Here is a 15,068-nt window from a genome sequence, read left to right on the forward strand (position 1 = left end):
TAAGTGATAAAGAAGTAGTATAAAATTTACTACCAAGAACAGGCTTAATTTGTTGAAATAAAAATTGCAAAATGGTCCACATTAACCCAGGCGATAAAAAGCTATAATTTTTTAAAGTAACTTTCAGCAATAAATCCTTTAAATTTTACAAACAGTTCATTAGACTATATAAATTTAGTTTGATTTGGCAAATTCTCTTTGAAATGTAAGCCTCTAAAATATTAAATATTTTAAAATTTGGAATATTTTTAGTGCTAAAATATGTAGTATTGTTTTATTAATACTGTTGCCACCTAAAACCTTTTTTATTAAGTGTTTATTTATGACCTACTGTTCATGTGTTCAGAAGTATGATTTATGGTGGTTTATAAAATAAAATAGATGTTGATATAGCTCTTACACTAACTATACCAATAGCGAAATAAAAATATTAACTCCTAAGGATTGGAGTAAAAGGAATTTATATTGTAAGCAAAATAAGTGTTGCTACATTTTTGAAATGGAAGTTCAGAATGTTTGTAGATCGGAGAGAAAATGTGTGGGAGGTTTGTGCCCAGTTCTAGAGAAGTCATTGAAAAAACCTCAGACACAAATTCAGAGTACTTGTGTGTACCCTCTCTGAACCTATTTGAGGGGGAGAGAATGCTTAAGGCATAAAATAGAAGAAAATAGTGCACTTGCCTATATTCTTTATCATTTTATCTTCAGAGCAAATTTTAGAAAGTCAATTTTCAGTCACAAAAATACTTGGATCTAGCTTAATATATTTCCCTTTCCCTTGTTAGTACTGCATAAGCAAAGGCCAATTCTTTTTTCTTCATCAGACACTAAACTTCTTACTGTCATAATAATATTACATAAAATTGTATAATAATCATAAAACATTTGTTTTACATCATTTCTGGACACTTGTCTTTCTGAGGCTTTGCACTGGGCTCCTTTATTAGGTATGAGACACTGGCTTTTGATAGTCAGTTTTGGGCATACCATAATCCAGTGTTTCCTTTCTCACTCTTTTTAAAAGAGAGCCTCATGATCACAGGTTTAGGAAATGTACCTCTAATAGATTGGCCTTGTGCGTTAGTGCATGTCCACAATGCATCTTATAAAACTCTTATACCAGATATGTTTTAGAATTCAAAAGTTATAAGATTTTAGAAGGGTATTATGATGTATATAATGTTTATTAAATAATATCCCCAATAGAGCTTAGGGCAGCCCCTGTAATCTGATGTATAATTTCTACAGAAAAATGTATGAGTAGTGAGACCGAATGAGATGAAAACTAAAGAATCTGATAATAGTTTAGATCAGGTTTTGCTACCATACACATTATTTTAAAAACTTTAATTTTCGGGATCTTTTGGACTTAACAATTGTGCATAAGTGATTCTGGGCCTATATGTTATGGACTCCAGAAAATCTTCAAGAAAAATGTTTAGTTTTGTTTAACCTAGCATTTTCAAGTTTACTTGAACACAGAGCTTTTGTTTTTTTTCAAGTAATGGTATTATGTAGATCAGCCGTGTCATCTATGGCTGATTCATGAATCTTACGGTGAACTGAGTGTGATTAATCTGGACTTAAGTGGTTACTGTGGTCCACTTTATGTTGATTACACAGGTCTTAAATTTTGGTGGCATCTCCAAATTTAATAAAGTCTTATTGTGATGGGAGATGGTTTTAAGTAAAAGGAAGAGACAAATTTGTTGAAAATGATTTGATAATTTTAGTGCACTATGAGGCAGTTTTGCAACTCAAGCATTTTAATCTTTTTCAGAGTTGGAGTTTTCTTTCTGCTTTTTAAATTTTGAATTCATTTTTAGTTATTTAAGCGTGTTCCTTACTCTTGGAAGCATTGTAAAATAGAAAAACATTGGAGTTTTCCCAGTCATCCGTACTTATAGCACTAGATACGTCTTCATAATACTTACTTATGAAATTTATCTTAATAGTTGCTCTTATTTCTGGTTATTTTGATGATTTATCTCCTCTCTGTTCTATAACATTCTTGAGAACAGAAGGATTATTTATGGTTTTGCAGCCCTAGCACTTAGCACAGTGATGGACACACTGTGTAGGAATCTACTGAATAAATAAATGAACAAACATAATATGGTTCACCCACGTGTAACTAAGATTAACTCCTCAATATATATCTTTTATATCCTTTCAAGGCATTTATATTTTTGAATAGGACTATATGATACATACCATGTTACAGTCTGCTTTTTTCCACATAACAGTATACCATGAACATCTTTGTACAATAAATAGATCTCTACAACATCTTTTTAAATGACTGCATAGAATTCTATTATATGTATTTTGTAGTTCATTTAATCAACCTATTTTGGATGTTTTGATTGTTTTCGTAACAACCTTTGGTTTACAACATTTGATTGTGTAGAGCAGATAGAGTTGTCTGAAATGAATTAGAAATTTAAAACATTAGAGGACATTTATAAAACCTGAAAAAACAGACAAAAAGTTTTCAAGGTACATTAATTGTTTTAAAAAAGCTTGTGTCTTAAGTTACTCATTTCATCCAGTTTGGTTTGGAGGGTTTTTCCCTCCTTACATAGTCATTACTTTCAGCCAAATCATTTTGTGTTAGCTCCTCTAAACCAATTAAAATAAGTGGTATTACTTTCTTATATGTGAAGAAACTAGAGTTCAAAAATAGTAAATAGCCTCATTTTGATAATTGTTAAGTATATAATAAAGTCTGTACAGTCAAAGGTCAAATAGAGGCTGAATGTGCTATAGCAAGATTTCATAGTTGATTAAGGACTTTGGAAAATAAAGGAGATTGGATAGGTGGAAAATGGTTAATAACATGGAGGTGTGATTAAACCAAGTGTCACTGAAAAAATTAGCGTAATTAGAGAAAAACTTAAGGAAAAAAGTTGAAAAGTTGGGGATTTAAAAGGTGTTCAAATGATAGAAATGCCATTTTGAGGTGATACCTTTCTGAGTATGTGGTGGTTTTTTAAATATTTGAATCAGGAGTACAGTGCAAGGAAATGAGCTTGAAATAAGGTATATCAAATGTATAAAAAGTAGTGAGCTGCTTTATAGGAAATAGACTGAGAAAGTAATGTCATCTACAGTATGATTATATCCAGGCCCATATTTGTAAAACAGTTGTATAATTCTGTGTTATTAGTATAGAACCTAACTGTGTGTGTCTTTATGGGGAAAAATTTTTTAGGAGCAACTCAAGATGCCAAGATTTAAGAGTGAAAGGATTGACTATACTCCATGCTTCTTTATTTTAATGCTTTCTACTTCCCCCACCTCCACCCAAAAGCTCATACTCATATAATGCTTGCTATTTACCAGGCACTATTCGAAGCCTTTGTATATATATTGTCTTGTTTAATCTTCATCAAAACTTATAAATAAATACTATTATTATCCCCATTATATAGATTTTATAGATTAAAAAAACTGAGGCACAGGAAGGTTTATTAATGTGTCCAAGATCACAGAGCTAGTAAGTGGCAGGATTAGGAGAAAGAATCTTGCAAGGTAATTAGGATGCCATAAAGAAGTATGAAAAGAAATTGGCGCTGTTTAGATGAAGAGGTAGAAGACAACTTTAGGAAGAGGAAATTCTAAATCCAAGTAGGGAATTATATGACTCTTCTGTCACATTGACAGAAGAAAATAACATTTTGAGGGAGATGTTGCAATAAGTAGCAGAATTTGACAACTGATTCAGTATTCTAAGTTAAAGGGGAAAAAATGAAATAGATTTTCAGGAGTTATTGAATTATTGATAGGGTTAAAAAAAAGGCAATACGATGAGAAATTTGCTCATAGGCAAAGAAGGAAAATCAGGTGTTTTGTTAAGGTCATATTGCTTAGAGATAAAACATTTCAGAAATTTCTATAGAATATAAATATTAGCCAAGATACGCACATTTAGTAAATAAAAGTCAAATTTAGAGTCTGTTTCTGTGACTTCACATTCTAGGCATTTTCCAGATTCACTATTTAATAATACAAATGCCCTTGGGTTTTTACTTTTAACAGTGATTAATGTCTTACTATCAGTTCACATTAAGATTCCTAAAATGAAAGCACTGAGAGAGTAGTGTTTGCTTTGGAATAATTTTTAAACATTGAGAAGCGAAACCTAAGAGCATTGAGGTGGAAGTCTGAATACTCCTAGGGGCCAAGGAGTGAATACAGGCAGGGAAATCAGGTGAAGGTAAAGATGAAGAATAAGAGTCTGAGGAAAGAGGAGTTGGATTGGAAATGATAATCACCTTCATTTTTCTAGTAAGAGGTGTATCTCCACAATCTAGAAGACTAGAATTTTATGCCTAGATTATAGTGTAAAATATATTTTTTTAGTTTTATTTTTCCCTACTAAGTTGGGCTTCCTTTTCTAGAGCTGTTCTAAGCATAGTTTTAAAAAGCCTCATTAGGCTGCCCTTCTAGCATTAATTATTAGGCCATATTAAGGTTTACTTACCCATTTCCAGGTACATGTTGACCCTCACTTTTCACCTATGTCTGTGTTTTAAGCTCAGGAATTGTGTTGAAATTCTGTGTATATTTTAAACTGACTTACGACTTCAGCACAATTCTAGATCTGAGAATTATATTTTATGGGGCCAGGTGATTTAGGACAATGAGGGTAAAAGCCCTGGGGTATGATCAAGGAGAAATGGAAGCCCACTAGGGGGCAGTATGTAACTTGCCCTATCTATATATCTTGCCCTGGAGCAAAACCAGATTACCAAATAAAGGCCTTGTGCTTTTGTAGTATCCCATGCTCCTTTTAAAAGTAATATTTATAAAAAGTAATAGCTGATTTTTATTGAAGAATACAGGATATGGTATTTAAATTTTATTGTTGAAGTTACAGACACAGTATTAAGTAATAATGAACATGAATGGATCTTCTAACCCTAATCAAAAGCAATGCTCTTAAATCAATTAGAAGCAGAAAATCTGGGGGGAAATGCAGTATTTTACCATAAAAAGAGAACAGCTTTGAAGTGAGACAGTTCTAGTACAAATATATGCTCCAGTGCATATTAGCTACAAATTCTCCATTTATTTATCTGTTTATAATTTATTTACCTGCTTATATTTACATGTGAAAAATGAGGTAATATGTACCTTACTATATATTTACAAAGATTAATGCAATAGCAAATGCATAGCACCTAACATGGTGCTGGCACACAGTAGGAATCAATAAATGGTAACTATGATTTTTAAGAGGTTAGAATTACATAATGGAAAGAAGTTGGACTTTGGAGTTAGAGTCCCTGGCTGTGAGGCTTAACTTACTACAGTGTAACACTTGAGTAAGGAATCTGTTTGATCTTCAGTTATCCTACATTAAAATGAGGTATTGCCTACCTTGAAGGTTTGTTTTGAGAATTAACTGAGGTAATTTGTATATCCCCTTACCAAGTGTCTGACACATAGTAGGCTCTCAATAAGTGTTAGTTTCCCTAGTACCACTCCTAGGTCATACTGTAATACTCTGGTAAATTGTGTAAATTATTTAAAGTCATTGTCGGTGTTTTCCTCATTATAAAATGTACTCACATGGACCCTCAGAATTGTGAACAACTACCTTCCTCCCTTTTTCTATCTCCAAACTTGTGGAATTTCTGATGAAGAGTAGGATTCTTGTATTTGAGGATCATTTCTCTTAACTTACTGTGCTAAATGCTGTAAATACAAAATGGATAGTAGGATTTCTGTTGTCAATAATTAACAGTCTAATAAGGAAGAGAAACATATAAACAGATCATTATAATACTTTATGATAAGTGTCACATTATTTGATTTATGTACAAAGTTGAGTGGTAGCCCAGAGGATATAATAGCAGGAAAAACTAAAGTGAAGGAGTAAGTTAATAAAAGAATTTGAAGAAGGTTAAAAGATACTAAACATTTTATTTAGACTCTTATCACAACTTACTGAGGCAGCTAAGGAACAACAGCTAACATTTATTGATCATTTACCTTGTGCCTAGCAGCAGTCTAAGCTCTTGACATGCTTTAACTTTTTAAATTACAAAGTAGATAATACCATTATCCTTGTTTTACAGATGAAGTAACTGTACAAGGAAATAATTTGCTCATGGTCTTGCAGGTAGTAGGTAGTTTAAAGTTGATATTCCAACCTATGTAGTTTAGTTCCAAAACTCGAACTTAAAACCGCTACACGATATTACCTTCAATTACTTAGTAACATGTAAGTATCTTAATGACACAGTGAGCGAAGATACCCAGTAGCCACCTCAGCTGCTTAATCCATTCAAATAGAGTGGCTGCTAGAGTTAACTAAGAATTTAGTACTTAAGTTTAGTGCCTGTGTGGCAACAATATGAAATTCATTGGGAGTATCAGGAGTGACCCTTGTTGTGTTTATAAATAAATATAAAATCAAACTTTTAAAAAACTAATTAGAGGAGTGCTGAGGGGGCAGGGGATAGGAATGATGAAGAATTTCAGTTTCTTCAAATTGCTGTTTTAAATCAGCAAGACAGTTAAACCTTTTTCCTGAACTTTCAAAAATGGTGAAGGTAGCACATAGAGGAAAGGCATTCTGGTGTTCAGATTCATCAGTCCCCTCGAGAGGTACCATTGCACCCAGTTTAGAAGTTAATTACTACTGTGTTATAGAAATACCAAGAATTTAATCACTTCTCCCTGAGTATTGCTTAAACAGCCCACCCACTTATATGTTTTTGTAGTTTGGTTATAGCATAGGTACTGTTCTGTGCACATAAGCAAATAACAATGATGAGAAAAGAAATACAGGTTATGTTTTAAAATTTAATTAAAAGCAAATGTCAAATAACACCAGATTGTTACTTATTAAAACAGGCCACTAAAACACTTGTGAATCCCAGCAACCGAAAATTTGCAATAGTTTAAGTATGGTGTACTTGTTTATTGAATCAAACTTAGAAATAATACAAATTGCAGTCCTGTGATATGATTAAAAAGGAATACTGTAAATTATATTGTAAACTGGAATTGTGCTTATGTGTTGAATAAAATGTTGCAAATCGATTGTTTTCACTGAATATTTATATAGGAAAATGTTTAGAAAACAACAGTAGGGATTATGTACTATAGCAGAGTTGCCTTAGGTACTTATTCATTTTCTCTTTTGAAAAGAATAGTAATTTTCAGCTGATTTTAGCCTGCAAATCATTGTGAGCTAAAATTAACTTTTAAGTCTTTTGAATTAATTTTTATTCCCTCACATAGATTGTAAGCTCCTGAAAGACAGGGTTTACATTTTATAATTTTTTGTTGTCCCCATAAATTGTACTATATCTCATGTTTATTAAATAATTAATAATTTATTAATTGATTTTACTGATTGCAAACGGGGAGAAAACATTTACTTTAACGTGTTTCTTACTGAAAAACAGAGTATATGTATATATGTATCTCTCTTGTCAGGTTAATGCATGGAGTAGATATACTTTAATCTATGCTATGAACCGGATTTCTTTAAGAATGTGGATTTATTTTTACCAGTGATTTCTGATTGCACAAATGACCAGGTGCACTTTAAAGGGAGATGTTTACCTTGTTTTTAACACTGGTTATTGAATACTGCCAACAGCAGCCCATTAGGTGAGTGCAGAGCTAAAGGGGTAGAAAGAAAACCTGGTTTCCTAAGCTACTGAGGATTTTTCACATTAGGTTGAGTAAAGACCATAGTCTTCAGAGTATAGTTGTATGCAAGTTCCTGACTACAGAAATCATTGTTAAAGGTAAGATTTTTTATTATGTAACTCATTTTAAGTTGTGAATTAGGTTTTAACTGAAGGTAGTAATGTGACTTTTTTTTGCCAAATCTTGTTTTAATAAATTCTAACACTGTGCAACACATTGGAAATGATAATTTGGTTCTCGTATAAAGAAAACAGCGTTTGTTAATATGTCTGTTTCAGGTAGTTATAGTTTAATGTTTGCTTTTACTGAGGCTTGTTTTGATTCATCATTTTTATTTGACTCACTAGAAGCCATCTGTTAGTTATAATTTAACTTTCAAGGTTCTATGTAATTTGGTTTTTGTTAATGAAGTGCTATAAACAGCATTATGAAGCTTTTCTCTTTTAATCTTGAAAGGAAAAAAATCTATATCTAAAAAAGCAGTCACAAAGAAGAGGAAAACTGTTGCAAAGTTACCTACTGTACCAGAATTTCAGGTAAATGTTTCAATTTTGTCTCAACATTTTTTTAATTTGTTGTTTTAGTGTTTATATCATTCCTCAAGAGATTGGCTAAATTCTAATATAACATACAATACTTTCAATAAAATGTTTTCCCTGCAAGTGCAGACATAGCTAATATTTAATCTGCTAGTATTTCAAAAATTTTTACCTATTTTTGTTTCTTGATGTCAGGCATTTTTGTTTTTTAATATGCTGTACTGTTTTGTAGAAGTAGTTTGATAGAAATATGTATATATATATATAGAAGTAAATGTGTAAATGAAAGTTTTCCAAGAACAAATCATGATTTGTGCATGGTAATATTGCCTAGATGATCCATTTTCATTTATTTGGGCACTATGTAAATAGACTTGTTATCTTAAAAAACAAATCTTTTAACTCTTATGAACTTCAGAGAGAATATTAAGTAAAGGTTAATTGAATGGTATTTTAACTTTTCTGCAAAAAGAAAAAAGTAATTGTATGTACTGCCATATAACTATGTGAAGAGTTTTCTGTTTGTAGCTGTTACTAATATGAAAATTTAACTCTGATTAAATAATACTTTTTTTTTATACTATGTAAAAGATGAGTTTTCTGCAACAAATGACTCTTTAAAAATTTTCTCTGTATTAATGTGTTCAGTGTACTTCTGTTTTAGGTTATAAAACTAATACTGAATTGCCAAAGAAATGATGTTAAAATGAATTTATGTGAGTCAAGTAAAGAAGGAAATAAGAGTAATAACTATGAAAATATTGATAGTGTGTAATGTGAGTTTAACAGTTACGTATATCCAAAAATATAGACATCTATTTTTCAGTCAAATCTTATTTTGGAAGTTTTTTATGGAAGTTACTAATTGGTAAAAGTTTAATACTTTTAAATGAACAGTAAAATGAAATAGACATTTTTTTCTTTTAGTATTTTAGAACATTTTTAAGGGTGAATTACAACCATTTCTACAAAATCCTTTTATATAAAGTAACCTTGGTTCCAGCACATTCAATAAAAAAAAGTGTATTTACTATTTATTTACAGACCTTTCTACCGTTGTGTTTACGTATTATTTAATACTGTGATAATACATCGTCATTCTTTCACTGATTTCATGCTAGCCTTTGCTGTTTCTCCCACTCACTTTTTTTCCTCATTCCCTCAAAGTATTATTCATCCTGGGAATATGCATCTCAGGAAAGATCTGGCCCACTGTTAATATTTGCCTCCAGTATTTTATTAGTAGATGGACTTTTATATGCATCAGTGGCACAGACAGCAGAGACAATGTTTTTAACATTGCAGGTGGTATTCATTAGTGAGGCATGAAATCAGTTTAGTGGATCGCAAGACCAGTATTTCTTTTTTAAGCTAACAAGGTTAAAATAGAAAAGAAATTATGTACAGTCAAACTGTAATAATTCTACCTAATAAATCTGAAAAAGGAAAAGAAAAAAAAGAAAAATTATAAGAGTGTGTCAAATATAGTAAGGGTAATATTGTTTCATAAAACTTTGGTTTTGTGTGTGTTTACTGGCATGCAGTGAAAAATGTCTTTTTGACCATAGGTTGTGGGCAGAATAGTTTGAAAAACACTGTCTTAAGTGATGCTTTTAGTCAATTACTGACCATTTGCTTACCACTTAGAAACTTAAGGTCAAAAGTACATGTTTTGCTAGATTGAACTGTTTAAAATAAACAAATAAAGTCCACTTCCTTGTTCTTAAGGTGTCCAAGTGAGAGAGGGAGGTAGGGTGGGAGGAGAGAGAGGAGGATAAATAGGGCAGTGGCTAGGAATGGGGACCAGATTTAGGAGAACAGTGGTTCTTACGCCTGGTTTACAATATGAATTCCAGGGTATTATTCAAAAAGAAAATTGATAGCTATCTCCCAAGAAATAAGCCATTTGCTTCAAATAAGCAAAGAATAGAGAACAGTATTGGTCACTAGTAAACTTTGTTGTTACAGGCAAAACTGTAAGTTTGCCTCTCAAAATAATTCTCTGTAATTTGTTTCTTCAATTATTTGAAAGTCTCCCACAGGTAAGAATACTGATTATCATATAATAAAGAAGTGAATTTATTTCCTTCCCAAAAACTCTAGCACAATGACATTTAGCACCTCAGATTCTGCAAATTATTCCTTTTATCCAAGTTGTTTTAAATATCACATTTCTAGTATTAAACATAAAATACTTTATAGAAATATTTAACCACAGGATTTTCTTCATACTATTCATTCTAAAATATCTTACTGCTGAAAATATTAATTATTGGTTGATAGATATTAGATCCCTTTTGCAAAACAGACTTACTTGCTAAAGGACTGATTATCTTTATATTGACAGTAAAACATGTTTAGGTAAAGAGAAGCATATCCAAGAATTAAATTGTGAAGGTTTGTTTGGGGGTTTTTTAGGTTCTAATTAATTAAAAAATGAATCCTGTTGTGACCTCAGCTACTTTTTAATTTTGATAGTGTTTGTTGACTTTTTTAAAGCTAGATATTAAACTTCAGCTTGCTTACTTCAGGAAGAATCTAGGTTTACTTATATAAACAACTAATATCTATAGCTCAGTGTAGGAAAATAATCACCCCATCTCTATTTAAAGTATACACTGTAGGCATTCAAAGGCTTGTTATGTTTATATGTGTGTATATATTGTAATGGGACTAACCATTATCTGTGCCACTTTTTCCAGAGTCAGTGGTTCTCAAATCTTAGGTAGTATAAAAATAATCTTATACCTTCATTAAAAATGAAAAATCCTGGGTTTTATCCTCTAAGGGTTCATCCTTGATTCAGTGATTCTAGGTGGGTACAGTAATCTGAATAGTGCTTAACCATATGGATTCTGGAACTAGGCTCTTTTGGGTTTGAATCCCACCTTAGCACTAACTGTATAAGCTTGGGTAAGTTACTTAACCTCTCAGTGTTTCCAATTCCTCATCTATACAATGGGGTAATAATTGTTCCCTCCTCATAGGGTTGTTGTGAGGATTAAATGATAGTGCTTACTGTTTTATTACTTTATTCTTACTTATTTTTTCAACTAAGCATGCCAGAAACTTTAGACAAAAAAAAAATGTGTTTATGAGTAGGAAAATGAATTAAGAACTGATTTAAGAGCATCTATTATTGACCTTTACCACTTTTTCCACCAACTTAAGACTTGGAAATAAGTCTTGGATTTGGTCATGTTTCATAAATCATGAAATTTCATGATTAAGCCTGCAAGAATTTGACAAGTGAAAAACCAACTAATATTATTTGCATCATACATTAATCACAGGAAACACTTACGCTTAGCCCTACTCTAGTAGTATGGTGGGTTATACAGTTGAAATATAGGGGAACTTGTCGTATTTTTTTATTTAGCCATAGTTGCAAAAAATTAGGAGATATTTTTATTTTTAGTGTATAGCATGTTGGTGATTTAAGCTTTTAGGCCACATTTAACAGTTACTGATTACTTTGATAAATCAACTAAACTATTTTTTCTTTATCAATTTTTTAATATAAGAAAGACTTAGATTGAAAAGTGAATATTGACTATCTTAATAAAGCTAATTTTTACCAAAAAGTCTTCTACTTTAGTTTCTTTAATATTTGAGAGAGAAATCTAATATTATATGAATTCTCTTTTTATTCACAATTATAGCAAAACGATAGAAAGTTTTTACAACTTAGTTTGGCAGGTCTCAATAAGTTTTTTAAATAATGTAAAAGCCTTAGTTACCATGACTCTGCTTTTCATTGGTAACCAAAATCTTTCCTATAATGTGTACTTGCTCCTGTTTCATATGTGATTCATTCTAAAGGCTCCTTTGCAGAAGTCTAGAATTCAGCTGTTGACTAAGACTTACATAGTAGTATTGTTTTTAAACGTAATCATAAACTCACTGATCTTTAACATACCTCTGGAAAAAATGTATTTCTCCATTTAACCAATGGAGAAACTAAGGGATATGGAATAAAGTACTATCCTCAATATGAGAAATTGGGACCAAAATTAAAATTAGAGTTTAACTGCTTCACTGAGTTAAAGACCTTTTGATTATATTATTTTGAATTGCTGCCTCTTGGAATGAATATTTTCAACTTCAGCTTTTTGTTTCACTTTAAATATCATGGGATTATACTTCCCTGTTAAATTTTTTTTTTCAATTTTTAAATATAGTGCATTGAGAGAAACATCTGTTTTCATTCATATAGTGGTATAAAAATGTTTTAACTTGTTAATCAGCCTTACTTGTCATGTCACACGATACCATTATTTGCAGGTTTTGAAGCAGTCATTATTGCCGGTATGATAATCATAAGACGTGAGGAGGGATTTTCCTGTTTCAGTTTTAACAGATATTAATATAATCTTAGTTTAAATATAAAATATTTAAAATTTTAAATTTACAACATGCATTTAGTATTTTGCTTGTAATTTTTGTGGTTAAGCTATATATGTTTTATTAAAATGGTAGTGAATGTGAGACATTTTATTTGGACCTGTTCATTATGACTTTTCTGCATTTGTTTTCCCTTTGCTTCTTAATGTAATTTACTGTATTGTTTATTTTTGTATGCTATCATATGTCCTTTTTGGAATAAATAATTATCTCTCAAACCTATTGAGTTTATACCCAAAGAGTGTAATATATAGCTTGAAGTAGTGATAAAATAAGGAATGAATTTATTTTGTAATTTTTCTAAGATGTGATTATGAAATTCTTTTGATCTCTACAGGACCTCCCCTGCCCCATTATATACATGCATTTCTGGCTTCTTGAGTTGAAGAGGGCCTTTTAATATTTACCATTTAATAGAAATAAAAGGTATAACTTAAATCCTAAAACTATAATACATGTTCAATTATTGTTAGATTTTTCAATTTTGTTTAGAAAGACCCCTTAAAAAATATGATATAGTAGGAAGAAGATGAGTCTTCATTCTTTGGTTTCCTCTACCAGTGTGTCACTGTAGGTAACTTTACCTGTTAATTTTGATTAGCTCGTACATGAATTAGAGATACAGCTTTTTAGCCCAGTCCAAGGTTTCGACCAAATTATACTTTTTTCATCACTTTCAGCTCTGAGATTTATGATTTTGTGGCTCTGTCATGAGTTGTATCAAATGAAAGATTAATTTGAGGGAAATGTGACAGCCTTAAAGAGGTTCTTCCTGGGGAATAAAACTCTTAGAATTTCTACAATATGACTGAAAACCTCTCATGAGTGTTGGCAGTGTGATCCGACTGTAATCTGAGCTGCTATTGAGCTTTCCTTCTCACCCCTGGAGGCCCTGATCCTTAGATACGTTTTTCAAATTTAAGGTAATGAGAAGGAGGTTTTAATTAGGTGTTCTGCTTTGTTCAAAAAATGCATCTGTTCTCCTTATTAAGGTGAACTTTTCTTACTGGATTGATTCTGTTTTTAAAAGAACCATTTAAAGTTGAGTTCAGTTTAAAGGCCACACATATGCCTTACTTTGTAAAGAGAAAGAATAGAGAATGAATATGACAGAATTGGCATAAGTCAAACTATTTCCCTTGATATCAGTAACAAAATTAGAACTATGTTCCTGTACAAGAATTTTCTAATATCTTAACTTGACTCTGTATTTTGGGTATCTATATTAGGTATTGCATATTTATGTAGAGAGAGGTATGTATTAGTATATAGAGAGTATAAATTGTTATGTAGATATTAAGCCATTTTAAGATAACTGCAAAGTAAATATTGCTAAAACTATTTTGACCCTCAGATTCAACAAAAATTATATTTGAGTCATGTTATTTATTTTAAGGAATATTTGCCTTTAAGGAATATTTGTCTTATCTTTGTGCATTTAATTCAGTGTTCCATCCCCTATTTGGAAGTTAATCTTTTTGAATTTTCATATTCATTTAGCTCCATAGTATCAGAACACTTCAGTAGCCATGCAGATTTGTAATTCATTATTTGATATTTGGTACCTTATTACTCAAAAGTATGAGCTGCAGACCATACCTGGGAACCTGTTACAAATTCAGAATCCTAGGTCCTACCTCAGACCTACTAAATCAAAAACTACATTTTAGCAAGATTCCCAAGTGGTTCTGGTTCTCATGCACATTAAAATTTGAGAAGCACTAATTTAGTACAGCTTACTAGCTAGGTAAGCCACTTGCAAGTGTTATTTTGCATAGCTGTTAAGCTGTAGAAATCATTCATGATTTGATTTCAGAACTGTGTTATCAGTTCCTTTAAACAGAGTATAAATTATTTGTTGATCTCTTGACTAATTGCTAATTAAAAGATGTTAAACCTTTTAGGATGTATTTAGTTGTAGGGGTATATGTTTTCATTGTTACTGTAAGTTTCTACAACCTACATGCAAAATCTACCCTTATTCCTTGTATAATTGGACTGCTAAGATGCAAGTGAGAATTCCTCTGAGCTTTGCCATATGTGTAAATGAGAAATCTCTGCTGTGATATTAACTAGTATATCAAGTTCAGTGAAAGGAGTGTAACTGTCTGCAAACTCAGTGGCAATTTTGACGTGGTAGTCATGGTAGAACGTATTATACAATCAGAAGTTTAGTTCTTATTGAGTACTTACTACAAATCTAGTGTAGTGCCAATACTGTTCTGAGGCATTATAGATATAATAAAACTTGAAGACATTATCTAGTTCTCGAGGCACTTACTTAGCTGGCCAATACACTGCTTAGCCATCAGTGTTTCTTCCATAATTCTAGATTTGGCAGATAGGAATATGTAGTTTGTAATAAGTATCAGCTGCACTGTCCTGCTACATCATTGTGTACTGTTTTGTACTCTGAAATTATTTAATTTGGATTACTTAAATACATATTTT

General features: G+C 31.4%; 1 protein-coding gene across 3 annotated transcripts in view; it reads left to right on the forward strand.

Annotated features, from left to right (window-relative positions):
- BRD10 (bromodomain containing 10) overlaps positions 1–15,068 on the forward strand; it is an 86,592-nt gene that overhangs the window by 45,392 nt on the left and 26,132 nt on the right. For all 3 annotated transcript variants that reach the window (XM_010993422.3, XM_031449752.2, XM_031449753.2), the window contains one exon: positions 8,131–8,210. In XM_010993422.3, coding sequence (XP_010991724.3) covers positions 8,131–8,210 — 80 coding nt within the window. The remainder of the gene's footprint in view (positions 1–8,130; positions 8,211–15,068) is intronic.

Source organism: Camelus dromedarius, chromosome 10 (assembly GCF_036321535.1).
Source record: "Camelus dromedarius isolate mCamDro1 chromosome 10, mCamDro1.pat, whole genome shotgun sequence".
NCBI lineage: Eukaryota > Metazoa > Chordata > Mammalia > Artiodactyla > Camelidae > Camelus > Camelus dromedarius.